General features: G+C 43.4%; 1 protein-coding gene across 2 annotated transcripts in view; it reads right to left on the reverse strand.

Moving 5' to 3' along the window:
- The window catches only part of SHISA3 (shisa family member 3), a 42,805-nt gene extending 31,038 nt beyond the window's left edge, over window positions 1-11,767 (reverse strand). The window contains exons 1-2 of one of the 2 annotated variants that reach the window (XM_077477559.1): window positions 11,480-11,767; window positions 10,957-11,434 (exon numbers count right to left, since the gene is read on the reverse strand). In XM_077477559.1, coding sequence (XP_077333685.1) covers window positions 10,957-11,221 — 265 coding nt within the window. In that variant the 5' untranslated portion in view covers window positions 11,222-11,434; window positions 11,480-11,767. Of the gene's footprint in view, window positions 1-10,956 lie in introns of both variants that reach the window. The other variant, XM_077477558.1, reaches the window with a different exon arrangement.
- Window positions 11,768-27,446: the final 15,679 nt, after the last annotated feature.

Here is a 27,446-nt window from a genome sequence, read left to right on the forward strand (position 1 = left end):
CCCCCACATTGTTTGGGTAGCATGAGCTGGCTGCTCCATCGTGGACATTTGTGGGCCCAAATAAATTTTATCAATAACGGAGGGAAATTCAGTTCAAATGTCTTGGACATGTTGGAAGCCGCACCATTCATTTTAATTTAAGTTCATCTGAAGTTGTGAGAAAATTGGCTGCAGGAGATTAATTCCCATTGTTTCAGATTTGGTGAAATTGATATTGAGGTTAGAGAGGGCTCCATACTTCTCAAATTCTTTAAGGAGGTTCAGGAGTGATAGTTAGGGGTTTGTAATGGAGGACAACGGGTCGTCCGCATAGGCCAAAACCTTTTGTTGGGTGTCCCCAACGTTTACTACAGTGATGTCTGGATTCAGACGTATGGTATTTAAGAAAGGTTCCAGTGACAGAGCGAAGAGGAGTGGGTAGCCCTGCTTTGTCCCATTTGTATTTTTGAAGGGCACCGATGGGACCCCATTAGCACGAACCTGAGCCGTGAGGTGGGAAAAAATTGTGGAGATTAATTGGAGCATGTTGGTACCGACTCCTATATGCTTTAGAACTGAAAGCATGAAACCCCAATTCACCCTTTCAAAGGCCTTTTCCGCGTCAATGCTTAGGAACACACATTGGACCCGGGATTTGTTTGCTACCTGTAGTAAGTTTAGGACCTTGGTGGTAATGTCTCTAGCTTCTCGGGTTGGGACGAATCCCACTTGGTATAAATGGATCAGATGGGGCAGATGGTGCTGGATTCTAGTCGCTAAGTTTTTGGTGAAAAGTTTTAGATCCAGATTGAGGAGCAAAATCGGCCTGTAACTTCCACAGGAGGCTGGATCCTTGTCCTCTTTAGGAATTACTGATATATGGACTTGCAAGGTGTCTACAGTCTGACCACGAATGGGCCAAGAGAGAGTAAAAGTGCTTTACAATATTGTACAGTGAAGCCATCTGGGCCCAGCGCTTTGCCTGGTTTTGTTGCCCCTACAGCTCCCTGAAGTTCTTCTATAGTGATGGGATCTTCTAGTGCTTCACTGTCCGCAGACTATAATTGGGGCATGAGAGAGGAAGACGGGTAGGAATCTATAAGTTCCTGTGATGAGGACATCATAAATCATAAAAGCTCAGAAATTACCTCGCAATGTCCTGGGGCATTGTAACTTTGGGTCCATGCAGTGGCGTTAGGTATGGGACATATGCCACTTATTTCTGTTCCCCAAGGGATCTAGCCAGCATTCTGCCACACTTATTACCAGATTCGTGCGATACTTTCTGGCAAATCTGCAGTGCAGCTTTGGCCTTAAAGTGTAGGAGGTCTGTAATTTGTGTGCGTCGCGTGAGAAGGTCTTTCTCTAAAAAGGGTGATGGTGCATGTTTATGATGGCTAAGATCCGCAAGTCCTCTAATAATGATGTTAACTGTTTAGTATGCTGTTTTTTTAAGCTTCGACCCATGCTTGATAAGCACACCGCGAACAGCCGCGTTGAGCACCTCACAAACAATGCAGAGGTCGCACTCGGGCGTGTCATTGGTTCGGAAATAAAAATCCAATTCCCTAGTGACATCAGCAAGCACCTCTTTGTCTTATAGGAGACTTTCATTCAGTCTCCAGCATTTGGTCCTAGACGTCACAGCATCAGAGAGGGCATAGGATAGGAACACTGGGGAATAGTTGGACCATGTAATGGAGCCTATGGTAGAGGTGCGTAATGCGTGTAATTGTGCGCGAGGTACCAAAAAGTAGTCAATGCGCGAGTATACCTTGTAAGGTAGAGAGTAAAAAGTAAAGTCCCTCTCTGAAGGATGTAGAAGGTGCCACAGGTCAAATAGTTGGTTTTTATGTACCGAATGGGCAATGTGTTTACAGGAGCCGGGGAAACGGAGGACAGTCCCGAAGAGGTGTCTTCAGATGGGATCAAGGGGACATTAAAGTCTCCGCCTATAATCAGCTGCCCCTCAGTGAAATCTGCAAAGCGATCAACGGTCCTGATTAAAAAGACATCTTGATGGCTGTTAGGGATATAGAGGTTTGCCATCCTTACCCTGCCACCGCCAACCATACCCTTCAGAAACAAAAAGTGGCCCCCAGGGTCCATAATGGAATCTAGGAAAGACCACGGCACTCGGCTCGAGAGGAGTATAGATACTCCCCGTGATTTCACTGTTGAATTAGTTGAATGATAAGCTATTGGGAAGGCCCTATTCTTGAGTATGGGTAATTTGTCGTCTTTAAAGTGGGTCTCCTGTACAAAGGCTACATCTGATTTGAGACGATGTAAGTCTTGCAAAAGCATTCGTCTTTTCTCTGGAACATTAAGTCCCTTAGCGTTAAGCGAGATCACATTGATAATCTCCATGTTTATGGATGGGGCAGGGAGGGAAACGGGGGCAGGAGAGGGGGGGCAGATAAAGCGAGAAAGAAGCGTTAGCAAGGACAGAAAAAGCGAAAAGAATACTAAGATGGTAGCAAACTATTGCTAATACGCTCCCCAGTATGAGACTGGAGGATGAGCGCTGACCTAAGTGGGAGTTTGGATAGACACAACCGGGAGGAGAACTCTTGCTGCCCCCACCCATCCTGACCTCAGATAGTGAAAATGGTAGAACCGAGTATTCAATACATATGATTCAACATGCACAAAAAACATGCAACATCTGTAAAGGAAGCAACATAAAAACAAAACAGACATATTAAACAGTGCCTCTAATAATGCAGCAGATGGTAAAATGGATTGTAACGTCAAGTCAAACCCTGCATATAAGTGGAGATTCACAGAGGCCAGGGGAGCACCAGCTCCGCAAAATCTGGATCAGGGATCACAGATATAAGAGCACCCCATTTCTCACAAGGGGGAGCGGGCATTCCCGGCCTCCCCTAGATCGGTCATCTTGGTATACAGTAAGTACATGTCACCCTCCCTTTTGTCCTCAACAGAACCCATTACAACCTTGAGACACCCGGGGGGGAGTGGGAAGGGAAGTGGGGGAAGGGGGATTGAACATCCCAAAGGCTGCATTTCTGCACATGAGACATGTACTCCAATCCAGTGGGGATAACGGGTATAACAATAAAACGGCAACAATGGTAAGAATATCATTATATGCAGCAACCCTTGATCATACAATGGGCTCCCAGCCAACATCACCTGTGGTCTGGGCCTGATATGGTTTAATAGAGGAGACACAGGAGAGACGCTAGGGCCTGCAAAACTGTGACGTCCTCTGAGTAAACCAAGGCTAAAGGTCAGGCCCAGAAGCACATAGCAGGGGCACGTAGAATATGAGAGTAGGCAGACAAATACATTCGGTGTCCCCGTAGTGCACGCCCACTATATGCTGAGCAATCCACACATCAGAGGTGACAGGGATAATGTAGATATAACTCGGACATCAAGCGAGCACACGGGGGGCACGGGAAGGCTTCATTGGCATATACAAAGCAATATTGCATTTAGCAGGGAAACATTTAGGCTCAAAGACTTTGGCTAAGAAGTATAGGGGAAGTCTTTTAATTACTGCTAATTGTAGACTGAGAAGCAGAAAAAACATTGAGGCACAAAGACCTCGTCTCTCTAGTAGGTGTATCATGATATCAACATGTGCCTCTAAGAGGTATCATAGAGGGACAGGGTCTCTCCAATATGCAATAAAGGACAGATACAGACATTGGAACACTGACCCCCACTCCACACAAACCTGGAAGTAGTGGGGACTACCAAGAATGTCCACCATTAGTCCCACACTCCCCATCCGTTCTGTAGGTGGGGTAAAATGGGGGAATGCCCCCTGGAGGGCGCACGGGACCTCCTCTGTGGCTGTTGGTGACAAGCCTTAGGGAGGCTCGGGGGTCCGGAAAGGCCAGGGCGACCCACCGGACGTAGAAGGAGCTGGAGCCAATTTGGAACCTGGATGGGTTCCGCATCCATAAAGGTAAATAGCTCCAGTAAGTCCGCCGGGGTGTAGAGCATGAAGGAGGCAGATTCTTTGCAGAAGGTGACTGTCAGCTGGTAGCCCCATCTGTAGGTGCAGCCTTGTTCCCTTGCCAGATCCAGGATAGGACGCAGGCGGGCCCTGCGTGGGAGAGTTGACCTAGAGAGATCTGGGAGAGTTCTGATGGGGGCACCATCAAAGTCTACTTCCCCAGCCTCCCACGCCTCGCAGAGAATTAGATCCTTTTGAGGGTAGCGATGCAGGTGGCACCTCACATCCCGGGGTCTGTTGGGGTCAGTAGGTCTAGAGCCCAGAGCTCTATTGACTCGATCCTCTTCCACAATAGTCTGAGGGGATTTTAGAACCTTCTGGAATATGGCACTCACCGCCGCATGGAGATTCTCAGTGCAGTAGCTTCCAGGAGTCCCCGTAGTGGCAGATTATTCCTGTCTTCCAAATACTCCAAATGGAGCTGAAGGTCCATGCGGTATCCGCTTGGGAGAAGTGGGATCGCTCCAGGGCTGCCACGCGGTGTTCCAGTGAGGATATCGCTGTCTCTCCATTGGCCACCCTTTCTGAGAGCTCGTGGACCTCTACCCTGACCGTTTGGATGTCCCGGCGGTGCGTCTCCTCTACCCGGAGGATCAAGGCCTTGATGTCCTGTTTGGTGGGTAGGACCTGCAGGAGCATCCTAATATCACTGTCCAGACAGCTCCCCCTTAATGCTGAGTTAGTGCCCACTGACATTTTTGGGCCGAAGATTGCAGGGGTCTCTGGCAAGGAATCTGGTATGGAGGATGAGCCAGGCAATGCAGGCAGGTCTGTCATGATGGAAACGTTAAGACACGAGGATACCAGCTGCCGCCACTATGGTGCCCAGAGAGGTGCGATGAGCACCCCAAAAGAAATGGTCAATTTCACCCTGGGAATGCGTGGGAGCAGGTTGCTCGAGTAGACGATCTGGTTCCTTTACATTTTTTTGCTGCTAGCATGCCTGGAGCTCACAGATGACACAGGGTTCCTCTGTATTGAAAAGGTTGAGAGAGGCTGCTTTAAAGCAATTATCCTAAGCAACCAGTCTTTTTCAGTTGGGTAGGATATGCTTGCTCTATATGATATACCAATATAATATGAAGGAATAAAATAAATTCTAAATTATGTTAATAAAAAACGCACAGAAAGTCATCTGATAGAAAATAATTACCATACACAAATGCAATGGGAATAACATTAAAGTGGTTCTAAAGGCTCAATATTTTTTACCCTCACGTATGAAGGTAAAAAAACCTCCTCTGTGCAGCAGCCCCCCAAGCCCCTCCATACTTACTGATCTTCCTCGGCTCTCTGGGGACCCTCCCTCCTCACTGGCTGAGACAGCAGCAGGCACCATGTCTGAATGGACATGCAGAGTTGTGGCTTGTGAATGAGCCTCCTTGGGTGCCCCCATTGCAAGCTGCTTGCTGTGGAGGCAGGAGGGCGGGACCAAGAGCGTCAGCGAGGGACCCAAGGAGAGGAAGTTTGGGACTGCTCTGTGCACAGAGCAGGTAAGTATGACATATATTATTTTGTTTTTTAAAGAGAACCTTTAATATCACTTTAATTCTATTGTAAACTATAGAGATCACACAGGAATTCTACCATCTTTTTTTATTTATATGACACAAAATTTCATTGGAATCAGTGTCCACATGCAATTTACTCTGATAACAATTAATTTTATATCAAAACCCAATGTAAGTCTCTCATAAGACCTTGGACTTTTCTGCTCTCTACTTACAGTATAAGTTCCATGTATCTACAGTACTGAGAACACTGATCTTCAGATACAGCTCACCTTTTACCTGTATACTACTTCCTGTGCTATATTGTAAAATAGTAAGATTGTTATGTTCCAGATATGTTCTATTTTAAGGGGTGGCAACACAGCTCCCCAAAACTAAAATGTATAATTTACAGTTGTGACATAATTTCTCTTCAAATACAAGTTGTATCTGAGAGCAGTGGCATCAACACTTGTGCCCCATACACTGGGGCAAACCTGGCTACTAATACTGGAGATGATGCAACGTGAAGAACAATAGATTCTAAGTCAATAAAGATGAGAATTCAGTAATTCAGTACTGACACTTTTCTGCTAGAAGTTTCCTTTAGAGACTCAGGCAAGCATTTGCATCAGTTTCAGCAACATTACTGTCATGGGAGAAAAATCCAGGTACTGTAGTTCTAACTTTCGCCACACAAGTAGAACTGAACCACTGAATAATTGGCCTCCGCCACCCCTCTTACGCACCACCATCTTAAAACACAATCTTAAGAATTGTGCTGCTGGTGTCTTTCAGGTATCTAGAGTCTGGCAGAGACCAGCAGTGCATAAGTGAAAGATAAGTAGATACCGCCTGGCGGTATTTGTGCGCATAAACTTAAATTTACTGGGTGAAAGCTAAAAATAAAAAAGAAGAGGCCAAGACAGTGGCGATGCCATTACACAAATATGGCAATGGACATATTTTCGACATGACTTGTAACTGGGTGGGTAGAGTCTGATGGGTAACTAAGAGACTAGTTCCCCATCAGGTCCTCTTTACTTCTGATGGACAGCACACAGCAGTGGATAGATTTCAAAGCCACTATTGGACTGAATAGTAGCTATGGATTTACCCCCTACTATCTATTACATACAGATCCGGTGGCATCGGCCAATGCAATAGAAACATTCAGCCAGTGTGTACTGCAGTTCGGCCAGCTTCTGTTGATAGGGCATGGCTGAAAAAGGTCTGCCAATCTTCTCCCAAAAAGTTCTCTCAGCCAATGGCCGAGAGCGCTGACTGGGGTGTTCTGGCAAGGAGGCCACCCCCCTTTCAGAACACAATAGCACAGCAGGGGAGATTGCTGTACTAACATCAGATTATTGGTACAACGGCTCCTCCTGAGCTGTCAGGTTTTTTTTTTATTCAGCCCTGCTGGGTTGAATGGACAAAAAAACCTACTAGTGTGTACAAGGCTTTAGGCTACATGCACAACAAGCACCTGAGTCTGTTTTATCTAAATGCAGGTAAAAACACAGTGTGTGTTATACTATTTAAACTTGTTGCATGCATCTACTGTATATGTGCTAAGAAATGGCCTATAAACATATATAACTTTTGTAAGGCATTGCCAATGTAAAAGTGGCCATAACATTATGACCACCAACCTAATATTGACTAGGTGTCCGTTTTGCCACCAAAACAGCCCTGACCCATTAAGGCATGAACTCCACTAGACAAAGCATTACACTGCCTCAGCCAGCTTGCCTTCCCATAGTGTATCCTGGTGCAATCTCCATCCAGGTAAGTGATGCACACACACCTGGCCATCCGCATGATATAAAAGAAGACATGATTCATCAGACCAGACCACCTAATTCCATTGCTCTGTGGTCCAGTTCTGATGCTCATGTGTCCATTGTATGTGCTTTTAGCTGTGGACATGGGCCAGCATGGGCACCCTGACCAGTTTTCGGCTACCCAGCCTTATACATAACAAACTGCAATGCATTGTGTGTTTTGACACCTTTCTAATAGAACCAGCATTAACTTTTTCAGCAATTTGAGCTAGAGTAGTTCTTTGATTGGATCGGACTACACAGGACAGCCTTTGCTCCACATGTGCATTAATGAGCCATCCATGACCCTGTCACCAGTTAACAGCTTTTCCACTTTTGGACCACTTTTGGTAGGACCTGACCATTGCAGATCAGGAACATCCCACAAGAGCTGCAGTTTTTGAGTTCTGACCCAGTTATTTAACCATTACAATTTGGCTCTTGTCAAAGTCACTCAAATCCTTACGCTTGCCCATTATTTTGGCTTTCAACTTCAGGGATAACATGTTCACTTGCTATCCTATATATCCCATCCAGTTTCAGGTGCCATTGTCACGCGATAATCAACTTGACCTGTGATAATGTTATGACTTATCAGTGTAATATAACAATGCAATGAAGTGCATTTTACAAATTGCCAAGTGATCTTGTGTGAACAGCCAATTATGTGCTGAGGAATTTTAGAAATAGAAATTTGCCTTGCACATGATTGGATAACTGTAGCACACACAGCTTTACTAAGTAAAGAGTCTGCTTCTTTAGTAAATTAAAGCATGTATAAAGGTTGATGTCAGATGCACATTTTTTTTTTTTTGTCGCAGCAGCAATTAACCCCCAATTTTAATTAGAGGTTTCTTGCTAAGAAATGCATGATTTTCTATGGCATCACTACTCTTATGCCATGTACACACAGGATTTTCCGACGGGAAATGTTGGATGTGAGCTTGTTGTCGGACAGTCCGACCGTGTGTATGCTCCATCAAACATTTGCTGTCAGACTAATGTTTGCTAACAGGTTCTCAAATTTTCCACCAACAAAACTTTGTTGTCGGAAAGTCTGATCGTGAGTACACAAGTCCGTCACACAAAAGTTCACCCATGCTCAGAATCAAGCAGAAGGAGATGCACTTCTTTTTCCTTGGCTCGTCGTATGTCTTGTACATCACCGCGTTCTCTCGTTCGGAATTGTTGGTCAACATTTGTGTGACCGTGTGTATGCAAGACAAGTTTGAGCCAACAACCTTCAAACAAAAGTCTGATCGTGTGTACGGGGCATTACAGTGTGTTGCTGCTCTGATGCTCAGTGATCAAGATTAAGCAGTGTTTTTTGTGCCAGTGGGAAAATTGCTAGTGACAGCTGATCTTAATTCATCTCTATGGAATGTTGCTCAGATCGATGTAGGAGGGTGATGTATAGCAGAACACTATTCAATGCATGATCGCCAATGAATTGTGATTTTTACAAAATGGCTCGACATCTCTACTACAAAATCCCTGATCTGACATCAAGCTACATCTGATGCATTTGATCCTGGGCTGGTGCATATTATCTCAGCCATATACCAAACATGTATAGATAGTGATCCAACAGATTCCTCCATTCATGCTAACACTACACATGGACAAATCCCCCCTACCGGGCTATTATATTGACTTGTGCAGTGTCTGATTCTGATTGGATGCAGGTGCTGTTTGCTTGACAAGTTTACAACTAGCTCCCTCCACAAAAGTTGACTGAACAATTGACTTTTGCCAAATGTAGCAGTGCCGGCGAGCCCATACACTGCTTGAACTTTGGCTGAGCCAGCAGGAATCGACTGAATTTTTATAAGCACTCTATGGCCAGCTTAATTTGATTATTAATGTATTTTTTATTTATTTTATATTTCTTTAGCACTTTTCTTCCTGCCTTAGAGTGCTTCATCTGCTGTTGGGGCAGATGGTGAAGAAGCCATCTTGGCCACACTCAGTAGAACATCACACTAGTACCAATGTAGACATGAGCCAACTATCCTACCAGGATGTCTTTGGAGTGTCGGAGGAAACTGGAGAACCCAGAGGAAACCCACACAAGCTCAGGGAGGGCATGCCATGCCCTGACCAGGAATTGAACCAAGAATTGCAGGGCAGACGTAATAGACTGCTACATTCCCTATCATTTCTCATTGTTTATAGAATAATATTTTTCTTGAAAAGAAAATATATTTTGAAAACCTATTAAGAAGTTTTTAGAATGTAAAAAGACATGCACAAAGCAGTAAGGAAGGGATTGCTTGCATTTGTGTAAAAAGCCAGGAAGCAGTAAGTAACAAGCCAGTATTACAAGTAAGTGATGGTTATATCAGGGGCAGGTGACAGTAAGTTTAATGGAGAAGTCTTGGGTACAGCTGGCAGAAGATGCAATGATGGGGAAATCAGAGGTACAGTTGGCAGTAAGTAAAGTGAAACCGAAAAGGCTGGTACAAGTGGCAATAGATGCATTGATGGGTACATATGGGGAACAGTTGGTAGTAGGTGCAGTGATGATGTACGGGGGTACAACTGGCAGTAATGTACCACTAAAGTACTATAGGGATGTTGAAGTTACAATTGGGGGGGGGGGGGCAGGGATGGGTGTCAGGGGTATAGCTGGCAGTTGGTTCAGTGATGGTAAGGCAGGGGTACATCTGGTCTGGGAGTGGGTGCAGTGACTGGTAAGTCAGGGTACAATTGACAGTAGGCACATTGGTGTTGGGGATATATTTGGCAGTTGTTTAAGTGATGGCCAAGTTGGGATACAGTTGACAGTAGGTGCAGCAATGGGTAGGTTGGGCATACAGTTCAGTAATGTGTAAGGCAGGGGTACAGCTGGCAGTAGGATTAGTGATGGGGAAGTTGGTTTGAAGTTGGCAGTAGGTTTAGTGATGGGTAAGTGAAGGTCCAGTTGACAGCAGTCTCAGTTATGGGGAAGTTGAGTTACAGTTGGCAGTAGGTTAGGTAATGGGTAAGTCAGGGTACAGCTAGCAGTTCAATTGGTGATTGGGAAGTTGGGGCACAGTTGGCAGTAAGATTAGTGAGGTGGATAGCAGGGTACAATTGGCAGTATGATCAGTGATAGGGAAGTTGGGGGTACAGTTAGCTGTAGGATCAGCGATGGGGAAGTCGGGAAACAGTTCGCAGCAGGTTCACTGATGGGTAAATGAAGGTCCAGTTGACAGACAACTCAGAGATGGGGAAATGGAGATACAGTTGGCAGTTGGTTTAATGATGTGTAAGTTGGGGTACAGCTGGCAGTGTGATCAGTGTTTGGGAAGTTGGGGCACAGTTGGCAGTACAATCAGTGATGGGGAAGTTTAGGGGTACAGTTGGCAGTAGGTTCAGTGATATGGAACTGAAGGTCAAGTTAGCAGTAGGCTCAGTGGTGGGTAAATTGGGGATACAATTGGTAGTAGGTCAGTGATGAGGAAGTATAGAATACAGTTCGCAGTAGGATGGGTGATGGGGAAGTCGGAATACAGTTGACTGTGGGATCAGTGATGGAGAAGTTGGGTTACAGTTGGCAGTGGGATCAGTGATGGAGAAGGTGGGGTACAGTTTGCAGTAGCATCAGTGATGGAGAAGTTGGGGTAGAGTTGGCAATGGGATCAGTGACGGTGAAGAACACTGAACAGTAGGTGCCAGGCTTACTCACGTGCAGTGACCCCGGTGTCCTCCAGCTCCCTATCATTGGTACAGCCGCCTTGCTCCAGCCTGGCATCGGACGCCGCACAGCAGTAGCGCAGTACACACGATCCGCAGCAGATGGTGGCATCCACCGTATCAAAGTCCTCCGGGCACTGGAATCCCGCCTGGTAATTACCGGCAGCGTCCACCCAGCCGTGACAGTACTCCCCCTGAGCCCTGGCACTGCCCCAGGTCAGCACGACGAGCACCAAGTAAGCTGCTAGTAAGCCCATAATAGTGCCCGGTGCGGACCCCTCGGAGCCAAGTGTGGGCTACCTCTAGAGCAGAGAGCGGCTTCTCACCCGTCCCCGGCCGGCATCCACCTCTTCTATGGGGAGCATGGTGTGTGCCCCGACACTGCTCTGACCGGGGAGCCTAGGCACAGCTCGGGGAGTCTAGGTCTAGGCACAGCTCTGACCGGGGAACCTAGGCACAGCTCGGGGATCCTAGGCACAGCTCTGACCGGGTAGTCTAGGCACAGCTCGGGGAACCTAGGCACAGCTCTGACCGGGTAGTCTAGGCACAGCTCGGGGAGCCTAGGCACAGCTCTGACCGGGTAGTCTAGGCACAAGCTGAGCCTGGAGGAGAGCGGTCACCATCCGATCCTGTACGCTGACATCTCCTAGCCTGGAATCCCGGGGCTGCTGCTTTCTCTCAGCCTCTGGTGGTCTCCCCCCTGTCTGGCAGCCAGCTAGAGCCCCCCGGCTGTCACTCCCAGCCCCCGGGGTCACAAGGCAGCTAATGAGAGCAGCTCCCTGCCACTCACTGGTCTCCATTGTCACCAGCACACAGGCACTTCTCATCTCCCCCCTGGGAGCTGCCAGCACAATGCAATCCAGAGCACAAGCCCCCCTCATTACTCACTATTTATTTTTAAATGCAGGCTAATTTCAAGTGGATTTTTTTGGGGGCTGAAAAGAAAAAGCCATCTCATTCATGCCAAGCAGGGGCCACTCTATCCTTTGCAGCCTTTGCATCTGATTTTCTGTTATAAAGTATAATAACATTTATTTGCTGCTGGCTGATGTCATTGGATGTGCACCCCCCTGCTATGAATGTTTTACTAATCCATCACATGCATTTATTAGGGCTTTTCATAAATTAAAACATGCACAGGTTGGTGCCGGGGAGGCTAAATAATTAATTGCGGTAATGTATTAAAGTTTGAGTGACCACCTGGTACCAGATTATCACTGGGGGTCCTGCCAGGTTGGATTTTATGCTTTTCATTCTAATAGATTTTTTTATTTTTTTCCCTCCCTTATTAGGACACGATCAGTTTTCTGACTTGCAGGGTTGTAATTAAACATTAGATATTTCCATGGCATTACTTAAAGTTGGTGCAATTAATATCCACTGTTATCACATTCATTAGAAAGGTGCATCCTCTATATAAGAGGACTTCACCTATTCTTTTTGTTTGTACAAAGAACATACAAATTATTAATTCCAACGATTGCCTTGTATTGTCTACTCACTGGGGGGAATTCAATAAAGCATTTATGACACTTTTCTGGCTGTATGGTCCCTTTAAGTTGTCCTGCGCCTTCTTCATGAAAGCCATGTGACAGTTTCGGTAACAGTTCCGACACATATGACAGATTTAGGTAGTTCTTATATTTGCGTCACTTTTACAAGTCATTAAACAAGAAAAAACGCCAGTTCATAGATAACAAAACTGGAGGCAATCAACACCAACTCAAAGCTGGCACTGATAAGGCAGCACTGCTAGGCTGCACTGATGGGCACTGATTAGGTGGCACTAAATTGCAGCACTGGTGAGCACCGATAGTTGGCACTGGTGGGCACTAATAGGTGGCACTGATCGGCAATGATGGGCAGCACTGATGAGCAGGCACTGAAAGGCAGCACTGACTGGCATCACTAATGGGCACTGATTGGTGGCACTTATGGGCACTGATTGGTGGCACTGATGGGCACTGCTGGGGCTTCACTGTTATCAGGGCACTGATGATCAGTGCCCTGATTACCTGTGCTGGTCTCCCTGGGGAGAAGATGCTGCTAATCGGCTCTCCTCGCCACACACTCTGTCAGTGTGAGGCGTGGAGAGCCAATAGACAGCACTTTCTCATTTTTATGTGACCGGCTGTGGTTGGACACAGACGATCACATGGGTAAAGAGCCGCTTCACTAGCTCTTTACCAAGATCGGGGTTGCGCTGTGTCCTAGGAACACAGTGTGGCCACCGCGCTGCACACTCCCAAGGGTGCGCAAGAGCGGCTGTTCTGGGGCATCATCATATGATGTTGTCCCAGAACTACAGTCACACCACTCCGCCGTCATTTGACGGGAAGTGGTTAACTTTATTAACTACTTGCTTACTGGACAACTAAACTCCCCTCTTGTCCAGACCAATTTTCAGCTTTTAGCGCTGTCACTCTTTGAACAATTGCACGGTCATACAACTCTGTACCCAAATGACATTTTTATAATTTTTTTCCCCCACAAATAGAGCTTTCTTTTGGTGGTATTTTATCAACTCTGTTTTTTTTATCTCTTGTAAAAATTTAAAAAAAAAAAACGAAATATTTTGTTAATAAATTTTGCAAACAGGTAATTTTTCTCCTTCATTGATGTACACTGACGAGGCTGCACTAATGGGTACCGATAGGCTGCATTTATGGGCACTGATAAGGTGGCACTGATGGGCACTATTAGACGGCAACGGTGGGCAATGATGAGGCGGCACTGATGTGCAGCACTGAAGAGTACTAATTGGTGGCACTGATAGCTGGCAGTGATGGGCACTGGTGGGTAGCAGTGATGGGTACTGGTAAGTGACACTGATAAGCAGCACTGCTTGGTGGCACTGATGAGGCACCGATTGGCACCACTGGTGGGCAATGATAGGTGGCACTCTTGGGCATTGATAGGTGGCACTGATTGCTGGCACTGTAATGTACTGGTGGGCACTGATTCATGACACTGGTAGGTGGCTCTGGCAGCCTCCACCCCAGCTGTGCTGTCATTTGTTACGGCACAAACTGATCAGCGGGACCTTGCCAATGATTTATCACTGGGACCTGCTGATTGGTTGGCTGAGCGAATGACAGTTTAGTAAAAACAGCATATAGTAAACATTGTTAGGCATACAGTTAACCCCTTGATTGTATCAAAATGTTAACACATTCCGAGCCAGTGTCATTATTAAAGTTACAGTGTATCTTATAATCACTGATCACTGTATAGTGTCACTGGTGATGTCAGTGACAGTACAGAAAGGTCCAATGGATCTGAAAGTAGTGGAGTCTGTCCAGCAATCTCTTACTGTATACGATTCTGCTGGGCAATAATAGCTTTATCATACGTGAGGTAATTCACACCGTCAGCACAGTCTGCCGGTCGGATTCCTTGGCCGCCATCTTTTCTCCGGTCCACCTCTTCCTACACCACATCCGGCATGTCACTAACACAGTCCCACTATAAAGCTGATCACCACCATTACTAGTATAAAAATAAATAAACGTTCCAGTATATAAACTATCATTTGTAGACCTTTTAACTTTCACACAAACCAATCAATATCCACTTAGGCTACTTTCAAACTGAGGCGCATTACAGGCGCCGTAGAGCTAAAATAGCGTCTGCAAAGTGCCTCTCTTCTCACTCCAATGTGAAAGGCCGAGTGTTTTCACACTGGAGCGGTGCGCTGGCAGGACGCTAAAAAAAAGTCCTGCAAGCAGCAGATTTGCAGCACTGTAGGAGGTGTATACACCACTCCTAAAGCGCCCCTGCCCAATGAAATCAATGGGCAGCACCGGCAAAGCGTCGCTGCACCAGCACTTTGCGGGCTCTTTTAACCCATTTTCAGCCGCTAGCGGGGATGAAAAGCTGACACGCCCCAGCACCTCAGTGTGAAACTGCCCCTCATTGGGATTTTTTTTTTACCAAAGACATTTAGCAAAATACGTAAAAAGTTTGCAACAGCGGCAAATATAAAATTGGGACTTTATATGAAGCATAGCTAAGAACAAAAAAGGTTTGAAATCATGTGCTCAAGGGCTCCAAAAAATAAAATAAAAAGTAAATCAGAAAAATAACATGATAGTATAATTCAATAAGATCTCAGCAATTTATTATTACATGATAATGACATGATTTAAATAATGAATAAAATAAAATAATATAATTATCTTGATACATAGTAATAAAGTAATAATAATTCATAAATGACATAATTCCGTTGATATTAAAAAGTATAAAACCAATCTATGGGTAATAGAAATATTGGTACATGGTAATGTAATTATACTGCTTCATAAACAACAGTCATGTAATCAATAAAAGAAAACAAAAAATAAATAAATAAAGTATAAGATTAAACAAATAAAATAAATAAATAAAGATATAAATGATAAATTAATATCACTAATTCGGAGTCTCAAGATCACATGATGTTGAAGGTGTAGCATAAGGCTAAGGCTCTACGCGTTTTGTGGGGACTCCCACTCTTCAGGAGCAATAAGATGGGTACAATAATCTATGATAAAAAGTAGAAAATTACCAGATGAACAGTTGCTGGACAGAAACGGAAAAAAGGGGCAAGAATATACTAGACGTTCTTACCTATAATTACATAAAAATATATAAAAATAAAATTGTTCAGGGTAGATGATGCCAAAGGGGGAAACAAAGCCCCCCCCGGAGCTGAGGCCGCACAAATGGGGACACATCGAGGCGCAGGGTAACAGCATGAGGAACACCAATGGTGACTATTTGATTTGATTGATTTATATTATTTTATTCATTATTTCAATCATGTCATTATCATGTAACAATAAATTGCTGAGATCTTATTGAATTATACTATCATGTTATTTTTCTGATTTACTTTTTATTTTATTTTTTGGAGCCCTTGATCACATGATTTCAAACCTTTTTTGTTCTTAGCTATGCTTCATATAAAGTCCCAATTTTATATTTGCCGCTGTTGCAAACTTTTCACATATAATAGGGATGGAGGTAGATGAATTTACCCACTCGTTACCTCATATAAAGTCCCACCAATCCCGTCCTTCCCCTTTATTTAGCAAAATACATAATGGCCTAAATGTATGAAGAAATTTGTCTTTGTTTATTTATTTTTTATTGGATATGTTTTATAACGAAGTAAATAATAAAGAAAGCGAGAGTCCACCGCTCCAGTCCACCGCTCCAGTCCAATCCACCGACATGAGTAAGCGATGATTTTAGCGTGAAACGCGTCAACAATTTTGTTCTATGTTTTTTCCCTTTGCTGTGATGTTTCGTGTGATATGGAGTTTTTTCACTTGAAGAAATAAAGGCATTTTTATTTTTCACCTAATCCGGAGTGCGGCTCTCCAGAGTTTTGTTTGTTTCCTGTATACTTGAAGTAAATAATAGTTTGTTTTTCAAAATTTTTAGTCTTTTTTGTTTACAGCTCAAAAAATAAAAAACCCAGTGGTAATCAAATACCACCAAAAGAAAGCTCTATTTTTGTGAAAAAAGTGATAGAAATTTCATGTGGGTACAGCGTTTAATGACCGTGAAATTACCAGTCAAAGTAGCACAGTACTGAATAGTAAAAAATGGCTTGTCATGAACGGGGTAAAATCTTCTGGAAGTGTTGGTCAAGCTGGGTTGTCAAGCAGGGCACAGCTCATATTTCAACCAATTCAGCAGTGATCAGCCAATAATTGTTCCGTATATGGCCAGCCTTAGACCTGATCTTATTTATAAGCTTGATAGAAAACAACTAATATTTATCTCAATTATTTGTATTGCTTTTACCCTAGATAAGTGTTTTCACACATAGACAAGATCACTATTTATACATACTGTATACATTACTATCGAACATAATTTCAATGCATATGAGGATATGTTTAGTGTTGATGCCAATGCATGGTCCCCAAAAAGCACTGGCAGTTGCACCCACTATATGTTTGAAATAAAACTATATTTTGGACTCTAATACTTTGAGGTGTTGCTTCAAACTTCAGATTCGCATTTGGCTGTTATTTGCAGACAGCTCTCACACGCGGCTGTCAGAATACCTAAGCAGTAACTACTTCTGGTTTGAATTTTCCACAACTGGATCCTTCAGTTTTCAGATCAAACTATGTTCAACAGAGGGTGCTGACGGGGCCACCCACAGCTTTCATTTTGACTGGTTCATCAGAAATTTGCATGTATGACCAGTTTAAAGAGTAATTCCACTTTTGCTGAGATAAAAATAATCCCCTCTGGGTGATCACATGTACATTGTAGCGATATGAATAAACTTTGCAGCAGATTCCATGCTGTTCTGGTTTGAAGGAATAGCTGTTTGCTCCACCATGTCTTTGGACAGAGATTCCCAATGGGAGTGACTAATTCATTTTAATCATCTGGTGCACTTTTTTATATTGTGATGAGAAAATCTGCAGTGTCTGCATCCCTTTAGAAGTGATTAACCCTCAGGGAGCGTCTCACGAAAAAATGAAATTTTTGTTGCAGAGGATGCCTAAAACCTGATTTGTATCCTAGTGCAGAGCTCTTCACCCAAGCAGAAAAGGAGATTTCTGGGGGTGCTTTATGCACCAACTACGTACCGAGCTCATAATATTTCCTCCACCATGTGCCTCTTCCCCTGATTTCCTTTCCAAGATTGATGGCACAACTATCCACCCGTCCTTGTATGTCAAGGTTCTAGGTGTAATCCTGGACTCTGGCCCCACATCCAATCATTGTCCAAATCTTGCCGCCTCGACCTCCACAACATCTCCAAAATATGCCCCTTCCTAACCAATGACACCACAAAGCTCCTAATCCACTCCCTGGTTATCTCCAACCAAACCGTTCTCTTCATTACTCCCAAGACCTCCTTCTCTCTAGCCCCCTCATCACCCCCTCCCTTGCTAGCCTCCAGGACTTTTCCCAAACCTCTCCCATGATATGAAACTCCCTACCCCAATCTATCCAACTGTCTCCTACTCTGTTTGCTTTTAGACAATCCCTGAAAACTCATCTCTTCGGAGAAGCCGTTTCTACCCCACCTACCAACTATACATGTATTTTCTCCACAGTTATTACCTTTTTTATCACTTCACCCTTCCTTTTAGATTGTAAGCTCTAATGAGCAGGGCCCTCTGATTCCTCCTGTATTGAATTGTATTGTAACTGTACTTTCTGCCCTCGTGTTGTATAGCGTTGTGCAAAATTGTTGGCGCTATATAAATCCTGTATAATAATAATTGTGCACATAATGTGTCTGAGTTTTTCATAATGCATTGAATTTTACAGAAAATTATAGTGCAGCTGTTTATAAAGGAAAGATACATTTCAAAAACATTAAATTGCAATATAGCTTGTGTAGCAATTCTATATGCTATATTATTTTTATTTTATTTACTATATTAAAGTTAAAAATGGATTATGTATAAGTGAAGTTACCCTTTAAGGGTGATTGCTATGGGCTGGTTGTAATCTGCAACCAGTTCCATAATTATTGTTTATATCATAAAAGTTATGTATATGTACTTTACCTGATGCATCCATGTATGAACAATGTGCAGTACATCAGTAGGCCAATCAAAAACGTTCTCTTTGTTTAGCAGACATTGAGCAATATACTCAGCCAGCGTGGTCTTATTGAGATCATACACAAATTGTTAGCAACTTTAACCACTTTACATCATAAAAGTGATGAAAAGGATATAAGAACCCTAGGTAATATGTAGCCTGGGTCAGTTAAAAGTGGTTGATATTGCTAGAAAATTGTCCATGTGTTTGGCCAGCATTAGCTATGGATATGCTCATAATCAAGGCAAAAATTGTACAGCACACACTGATTACATATAGTATAATGTGTGCACAAAGGAAAATACTATAAATGGCATGTAAAGTGAAATTCTATGTGTTTTATTTACTTATTTAATATGGCCAGAGCCAAAATAGGACATTTTAAAATATACTTTTTTTAATATGGTGGTAGTAAACACAACTTCTATAATTCCCTCTATTGAAATCAATATTTAAGTGTTAATCTATCACTTTGTAAAACAACTCCTTCAGTTTAAAATGTAAATGAAGGGCAAAACATTTGTGTATAAATATATATATATAAAAAATAATAATTATGAATACCTTTTTTTATAACTGATAACATTCACGCTGTTCTCAGCTGCATGAGAGCTAGAGGAGGATAAACAACATTACACTGAACTTTCCAGTGAATAGCTGTGCAAGGGTAGGGGTTTCAGGACGAGTTTGAAAGGTTTCTGATTGGAGAAAAGCACACTGAGTTCCCAGCACAGCACTGCTTAGTGTGGTCAGTTTCTAATAGGAATGCAGAGCGACTGGCAGGAACACCAGGGATTTCACACAAAGGAAGCAATACAAAGAGAACAGGATACTTTTCATATAAGTACATGGTACAGCAGGCACATATCAGAAATATGAAATGCTGGGGTAACAAACACTTTGATACAATGTACATGGTGCTGGTTTTAAAATTTAGAAAACCTGTGCTGTTCAGCTGAAATTGAGTGATCTTAAATCCAATGACATCACTAACGCATACACATTGTTAAAATGGATTAAGGATCATCTGAGTTGCCAACTCTATCTTCTGAAAGCATGTGCATTGTTACTGCCATTCACGGCATGCTCTGTGTGCCATTGGTCCTTTCCGTAGGCTCCTGTACCCACATCACTCACTCTCAGCAGCATTCCCAGGAGAGAACTTTCCCATTCATAACTTTTTTATATACCCCATGTGACTTGCTACATCATAAGGGGGTTTAAACATCGTCAGCCCCCATCTTTCTCTTCTGGGATCCCTATGGCTTCTCCTTCCTTCAAGTACACAACCCCCCCCCGTAGGCTTGCTTGTTTGGGGCACTTGTGTAGACTCAATTCCGAGCAACACTGTGGGCATCTATTGACACACACACAGTATGGCTTGACCCCACCCCCTTCCCTCATTACTGGATTTGATGGACAGCAGCAGGAGCCAATGTCTGCCGCTGCTGTCACTAAGTCCAGTGAGGAGGGAGAGGGAGAGAGAGAGAGAGAGCAGCGCAGATGGACCGTGATGGGGCTCAGATAAGTATTTGGGAGGGGAGTTGCACCTAAAAAGTTTTTTTACCATTAAGGTAAAAACCTTTAGCTTTTACAACCACTTTAAACATGCAAATGGATTACTTTTTGCAGTGACTCATCCTTTATCAAATGGCCCGGATTTCAGCCAGCCAGTCTTCCATAAGTATTTTATCAAAAAGTAACAGCGCCGCAGATATATGTGCCGCTCCTTGAAGACGGCACACAACGAAATGTACGTAGGGCGGAGCGAGGATGCCGAAGACTTTGCGAAGGCTGGTTCACACTTACGGTCTATGGCTTGTCCAGAGGTGAACAGCTATTAACATCTGAGCGTTTTCTTCCCTAGTGCACTTTTTGGGCACTTTTTAAATGTGAGTGGAATACAAATAATTTGAATTAGCCTGTGATATGGTTTTATGCGATGAGCGCCTCCTGCCTTCTCTTTGTTTCCCACATTACAGACTGAGAGACCAGTAAGGAAAGGGATTTGCAGTTGGGGATTGGTGTAGAAAGACTGTGTTTTGTTTGCTGGTTTATAATCTTACCAGCATATTTATCTGGTGAGTCCATTTTAGTGCATTTTACTACAGAACCGTTTGGAGTACACAGTCTTAAGCCGCGTACACATGGGCGGACTGTCTGTCCAACTTAGTCCGCTGAAACACATTTCAGCGGACAGTCCACTCGTGTGTGGGCTTCAGCGGACTTTTTCAGCGGACAGTTTGGCGGACTAAGTATTTCGGAATGTTGGAAATACTGTCCGCTGGACTCGCATTTGGGCGGACAATCCGCCCGTGTGTGTGCCAGTCCGCCGTACTTTTGAAATGAGCGGACTTTTCCCGCCCGGAGAAAAGTCCGCTCATTTCGAGCGGGTATCCAGGTAGGCGGGGCCCGCGAGGGAGACGTCGCTGGCCCCGCCGCCTGGTATGGACTTAAAGGGGAACCCCAACGCCGGAAAAAATCGGCGTGGGGGTCCCCCCCAAGTCCACAACAGACCCTTGTCCGAGCACGCTACCCGGCTGGCCAGGAAAGGGGGACGAGCGAGCGCCCCCCCTCCTGAGCCGTACCAGGCCGCGTGCCCTCAACATGGGGGGTGCCTTGGGGAAGGGGGGGCCGCGCGGCCCCCCCACCCCAAAGCACCTTGTCCCCATGTTGATGAGGACAAGGGCCTCTTCCAGACAACCCTGGCCGTTGGTTGTCGGGGTCTGCGGGCGGGGGGCTTATCGGAATCCGGGAGCCCCCTTTAATAAGGGGGCCCCCGGATACCGGCCCCCCACCCTATGTGAATGAGTATGGGGTACAATGTACCCCTACCCATTCACCTGTAAAATAAAAGTACCAAAAAAAACACAACACAGGGTTAAAATATTTTATTGCACAGCTCCGGGGGTCTTCCGTCTTCGGGGGTCTTCTCGCCGGACTCCTCTGCTATCTTCTTGTAGCTCTTTTGCTAGCGGATGAGTCCGGCTTTCTTCCTCGCCGCCGGCCTCTTCTCCCGACTTCGGGGGTCTTGTCCCCCTCTTCGGTTCTTCTGCCGAGCCACCGCGCCTTCTTATAGCTCTTTTACAGGCGGTGGCCCGGTCTTCTGTCGCCGCCGTCGCCGCCACCTTCCGTTCTTCTTCTTCTTCTTCTTTTTCTTCTTCTTCTTCTTCTCCAGGAGATGTTGCCTCGACGCTCTCTCCGGCCGGAATGCCAGGGACGCGCTCCGCTGCCACTTATATAGGGACAATGGGGCGGTGTCACATGGCTTTATGTCACATGGGTTGGTCACATGGTGACCCCGCCCCCTTACGATGTCATGGTCCCCATGTGACATCAACCCATGTGACCAACCCATGTGACAAAAATTTTCTCAGTTACAGAATTGTCACTGCCATTACCACAAATCGCTATCGCTCAATTCTGTGAGTGATTCCAATTTATTATCGCTGTTTTCTAGCTGGTCTAAAATCATTTTTGATCTAAAGTGACAGTTTTGGGTGCTATGGACAATCTCCAGTTTCCAGGCATAAAGAACAGTTTTTATAAGATAAAACTGCATGCAGGACACTGGGCAGAACACTAGGGACAAAGGGGATGTGAAGTTATTACATACAGCAATGTAATCTGTAAGATTACATTATACTGTATGTAATGTGTGCGTTTCACTTTTTGAATTTGGCGCCGTTCTCCATCCCCATGCATCGCAACGCTCGCAGGGAACGGAGATCGGCTCCGTGATAGATCGAGCGGAGCAAGACTCGCTCGTACAGCGGTGGGGGGGGGGGGGCATTGCTGGATCCAGGGGAGAAGGTAAGTAACATCTCCCTGCATTCAGCGATGCGGTCCCGAGTCTGGCTCGGGGTTACCGCTTTTGGTATAAAATCTCCACCCCGAGCCAGACTCGGGAATACCGGTTAATGGTATATTGTTGCACGTAAACTTACGTTGCACCAATTGAAGCACTAAAACTTGAGGTTTTTGTATGCATTGTTAGACGGATTGTTTATTTACTAAAGGCAAATCCACTTTGCACTGCAAGTGCACTTGAAAGTGCACTTGGAAGTAAAGTCGCTGTAGATCCGAGGGGGGCATGCAAGGAAAATAAAAAACAGCATTTTAGCTTGCACCTGATTTGATGATAAAATCTCATTTCAGATCTACCCCTTAGATTTAGAGTGACTGCACTTTCAAGTGCACTTGCAGTGCAAAGTGGATTTGCCTTTCATAAATAACCCCCATTGCATAGCATTATTTGCACATTGTATTGAGGAGATTGGATATTCTCATGCAGAGTGTTGCAGCAAGATTTTTTTTTTTTTTATTGTTTCACCTCACAGAACTTTTTTTTTTATTTATTTAGCCTAGAGTTGGCCATTGAAGTGAAACTTATGCCACCTAAACAACAACTTTTCTATTCTACTTTTTACTGTTTTTTCTTTTTGTTTTGTTTTTTAATATGTACTGCAAGGTAGCGCCTATGAGTTTCCAGCCTAGGCTGGGCTCTGCTGCCTCCTGGGATTGCTATGTCACAGCTATCCCAGTGTATTACTAAGCTGAAAGTTTTAGGAACATGTACGCACCTGCGGCAGATTGCCACTTTTGTGCAAAAACTTTGTGGTGCACTATAGTACCCATCCACCAGAAGCTGGTGCTATTTGTGTGCGAAAACCCACTGCACACAGGTGAGCCGCTGATCTCTGCTAGCTCTTAAATGCCTGGAAAAGACTGGCTGCACATCAATGTACACGTCATTTAAAAAAAAAAATGCCAGCATGGAAGGGGGGCAGGAGAAGGTCTTTTAGAAGTGGTCAGGTTCCGATTTAAAGTGATATTGAAGTATTACATTTTATTTAATTAAAATAATTTTTATGAAAAAACAAAAATGCTAGGTATGTCCGCACATTGACAGCTGAGAAGTTGTTATTGTAAAGGTTTTTTTTTCACGTTCTTGGAGTTTTCCCTTTCATTGCTGAAGCTGTAGTCGCTTCTTATCGCTCCCTGGATTTTAATTTGTGACTGAATACGTACACTTCGATTAACATAAAACAAGAACATTTAGGTCCTACCTAGAATACAGAAAGTGTGTGGGAGGAGAGGTCGGAGGAATGGTGACATCTGTTCCCATGCGCTTTCTGACCTGTTCTCAGTTGTCAGTATAATAGGCAGCTACTTAGGAGCCGGAATTGCTCATTAACAGAATGGCATACAAAGGCTACTCATATACTTCTATGTATGGGAAATTGGTCTGCAATAACTTGAAAAATAATACACTAACCTTCTTACTTGTATTTAGGATTCAGGTGCTCTTTGGCATGTCTAAGTTTGTCAAAAGTTAGAAAGTTTAGGTCTTTAATTCAGCACAATGCTACTGAAAGAAGAGAAACAGAAAGCCACTTATGGGTGGTATACATGTGCATCTTAGGGCCCAAAAGGTCTTCTTCCTGTCACTCCACAAAGTCTAGATTAAAGTGTATGTCAAGCTAAAAACTTTACTTTTTTACAGCGTTGGGTAGGCATGGGAAACTCTTGTCCTGTTCTAGCTGGGGTTTCTTTGGAGAGATATCCCCTTACTATACTAAGGGAAAAAAATGTTTTCCATCTGTGCGGCTTTAGGAGAGTTTCCTTAATTTCCTGTCTGGTAAGAAATTGTCAGAACAGGAAGTATAGGGAACTCTCTTTAATCTCCCTGGCGGTACGATTATTTCAGATTTTAGGTGCTGAAAGCGGTACAATTATTTTGCATGAAAATTTGGCGTTTTATATTGTAGTCCTGTAATTCTTAGGAATAACTCTCTTAAATCTGTTCAAACAAGAGTCTAGCAGACATCCTGGGTATAATAAAGTTTGAAAAATGAAATCATAAATTATAATATCATAAATAACTATAATTATACCAAATAATAATATAACAATAATAAAAATTATTCAATAATGTAATCAAATCAAAAACACTGAAATTTGCTCAGTTGCAGAATTGTCACTGTCATTACTTTTCAGTATTTGATGACGGATCTCCCCACAAATCACTATCCCTCAATTCTGCGAGTGATTTCAATTTATTATCGCTGTTTTCTAGCTGGTCTAAAATCATTTTTGATGTAAAGGGACAGTTTTGGTCGCTATGGACAATCTCCAGTTTCCAGGCATAAAGAACAGTTTCTATATTATAAAACTGCATGCAGGACACTGGGCAGACCACTAGGGACAAAGGGGATGTGAAATAATTACATACAGCAGTGTAATCTGTAAGATTACATTATACTGTATGCATATTGTGTATTTCACTTTTTGAATTTGGCGCCGATCTCCGTCCCCGTGCGTCGCAACGCTCGCAGGGAACGGAGCTCCGTGATAGATCGAGTGGAGGACAGCTTGCTCGTACAGCGCGGGGACATCGCTGGATCCAAGAGAGAAGGTAAGTAAACTCTCCCTGGATTCAGCGATGTGGGTTAGTCTGGCTCGGGGTTACCGCTTTTGGTATAAAATCTCCACCCCGAGCCAGACTCGGGAATACCGCCAGGGGGGTTAACCCAAATAGCAGTAAAAAACAGACAGTGGCTCTTACCTTTTCCTCTATTTATCCATAACTAAGAAAAAAAATTGCTTGGACATACTCTGTAAATTGGAACTTTTCAACAAATGCCACGTGAATCTGTTCAAAGCTAATTTCCATGTTATAATATTATGCTCTGTTTAGAAGATAATGGGGGTTATTTACGAAAGGCAAATTCACTTTGCACTAAAAGTGCAAACTACAAGTGCAAAGTGCACTTGAAATTCCACTGAAAGTGCAGTCGCTGTAGGTCTGAGGGGAACATGCAAGCAAAATTTGCATTTTAGCTTGCACATGATTGGATGGTACAATCGGCAGAGCTTCCCCTCATTTCAGATATCCCTCAGATATACAGCGACTGCACTTCCAAGTGCACCTGTAGTGCAAAGTGAATTTACCTTTAGTAAATAACCCCCAATGTGTTGTATGAGTTGAGTCTGAAGTATAAAGTAAAATCTATTCTCAACCAACTACAGTCTAGGGATTATGGAGAGACTGTAGAACATGGTAATCCCAGTATGTTGTTCTGTGACAGGTACACTTTTTAGCACAGATATATATGTTCATACATGTATGCAAATAAGACATGCACCTCCTTGGCCTTGCCACATCTCCAGTCACATGGACCATGTAAAAAATATTTTTTCACCACTATTCTTCCTTTATACTGGCTCTTAAAAATAACAAATTCAATAATTTACGGGTTTACATTTTTGTAAGGTTTTAACTTTAGGTACTTAAAACTTAATTCCAGGAAACGTTTTTATTGTAAGTCTTGCATCAGCTATATCGCAAGGAGGTGATAATAGAATGCTGTGTGTGGGGTGCTGCATAGAAGTAAAATCATACCTTGTTAAAGGCTGCCTCTTCTGGGTTTCCAGGTACTGATGGCATGAGAGTAGTCACTAAAAAGAATCACAGAGCTTTGTATGAAGTATTCAGTGCTTTATTCTAGATTATTAAAAAATATGACATTTATGAATAATAATAAAAAATCAAATAGATCATCAATCAAAAAATCATAGATGTTTTTAAATTAAGGGGAAAGGTGGTGGTTTATAGATATGTTTTTATTATTTATTATTATTCATACATTTTACATTTTTACACAGGAGGTGTTTTCTGACAGGTGGGAGACATTGATTAATCTGTAAAGACTTATATATATGGTAGCAATATGGGGGGGACAGGTAATGCCCCAGTAGAAGGCTTATTCGTCGAAACGCATCGGGCTAGCGTTTCCCGCTCCCCATATTGCACTTTTTATCGTTCATTTTTATTGGATCACGTGATTCTTTTTGGATATTTTTTATGTCATTTTTTATATGTCATTTGGAATTTTTTTTCAAATAAAACCTTTAATGGTGGAATTTCACTATGAGAGGCATTGTGTCCTTACTTTTTGTTTATGGTGAACCTGCTCTGAGCTCCTAGCTGACCGGAACCTTCGAGAGAGAGTTGAAAACCCTGGAGATCTGAGGTGTACCGATCCTGAAGTGGGCAGCGACTATTCGGATGGTGATCCATGACCTGATGTATACGAATGGTGTGTGACGCACATAAGCCTGCATGACACATTTACTATACAGTAGTTTGTGTCCACCATTTTCGGTAAGGGTATCCACCGTTTTCTATAATATTTTCTGGCTGTGAACGGAAGGCTATACATAGTTCATACCAACGGAATATCTGGACTCACGTTTCACATTATTTTGTCATAGCTGGACTTTTTTATGCTCATATTGTTAGTTCACTGTAGCACATTTTCTGTATTCCTTACTAGACTGCACAACATGTGATATGTGTGCTGACCTTTTAAGTTTGATTTCACTACCAGATCATTTGGTGATTTATGTTTAGGTTTTTTACATTTTTTGACATTATAGCGCTATATTGTTTGTTATCATTCGTTATTTTGACTTAGTTTGTTTGTATGTTAGCTGCTGTTTTGTGTTATATCACAATTTTTTGTCACTTATATAGGGAGTGCAGTGTTTTCCCCCTCTTTTAGAATAAAGCATTGAATACTTCATACAAAGCTCTGTAATTTTTCTTAGTGACTGTTCTTTTGTTTGGGGTCTGTCCCATAAGTAATTAGCTGTTGGTTTTCAATCATAGAATCACCCCAACTTGGGGAATGAGCATGAATTATTAGACACCATTTTTCTCCTCAAATTCGTATACTGGGAGCACGAGAGCAGCGGCTATTGGCAGTGAAGAATTCTGGTCACTCTACGCCCCCTTCTCCACTCTATGTCTATTTAAAAAAAGAAGCCTTGTGCTTTTTATAGGAAGTCCCCTAGTTACAAACATCTGACTTACAAACGGAAGGAGAACACAGGCAGTGAGAGGAAATC

Source organism: Lithobates pipiens, unplaced genomic scaffold, assembly GCF_037356315.1.
Source record: "Lithobates pipiens isolate NorthernLeopardFrog02 unplaced genomic scaffold, aLitPip1_a1.2 Scaffold_13, whole genome shotgun sequence".
Classification (NCBI taxonomy): Eukaryota; Metazoa; Chordata; class Amphibia; order Anura; family Ranidae; genus Lithobates; species Lithobates pipiens.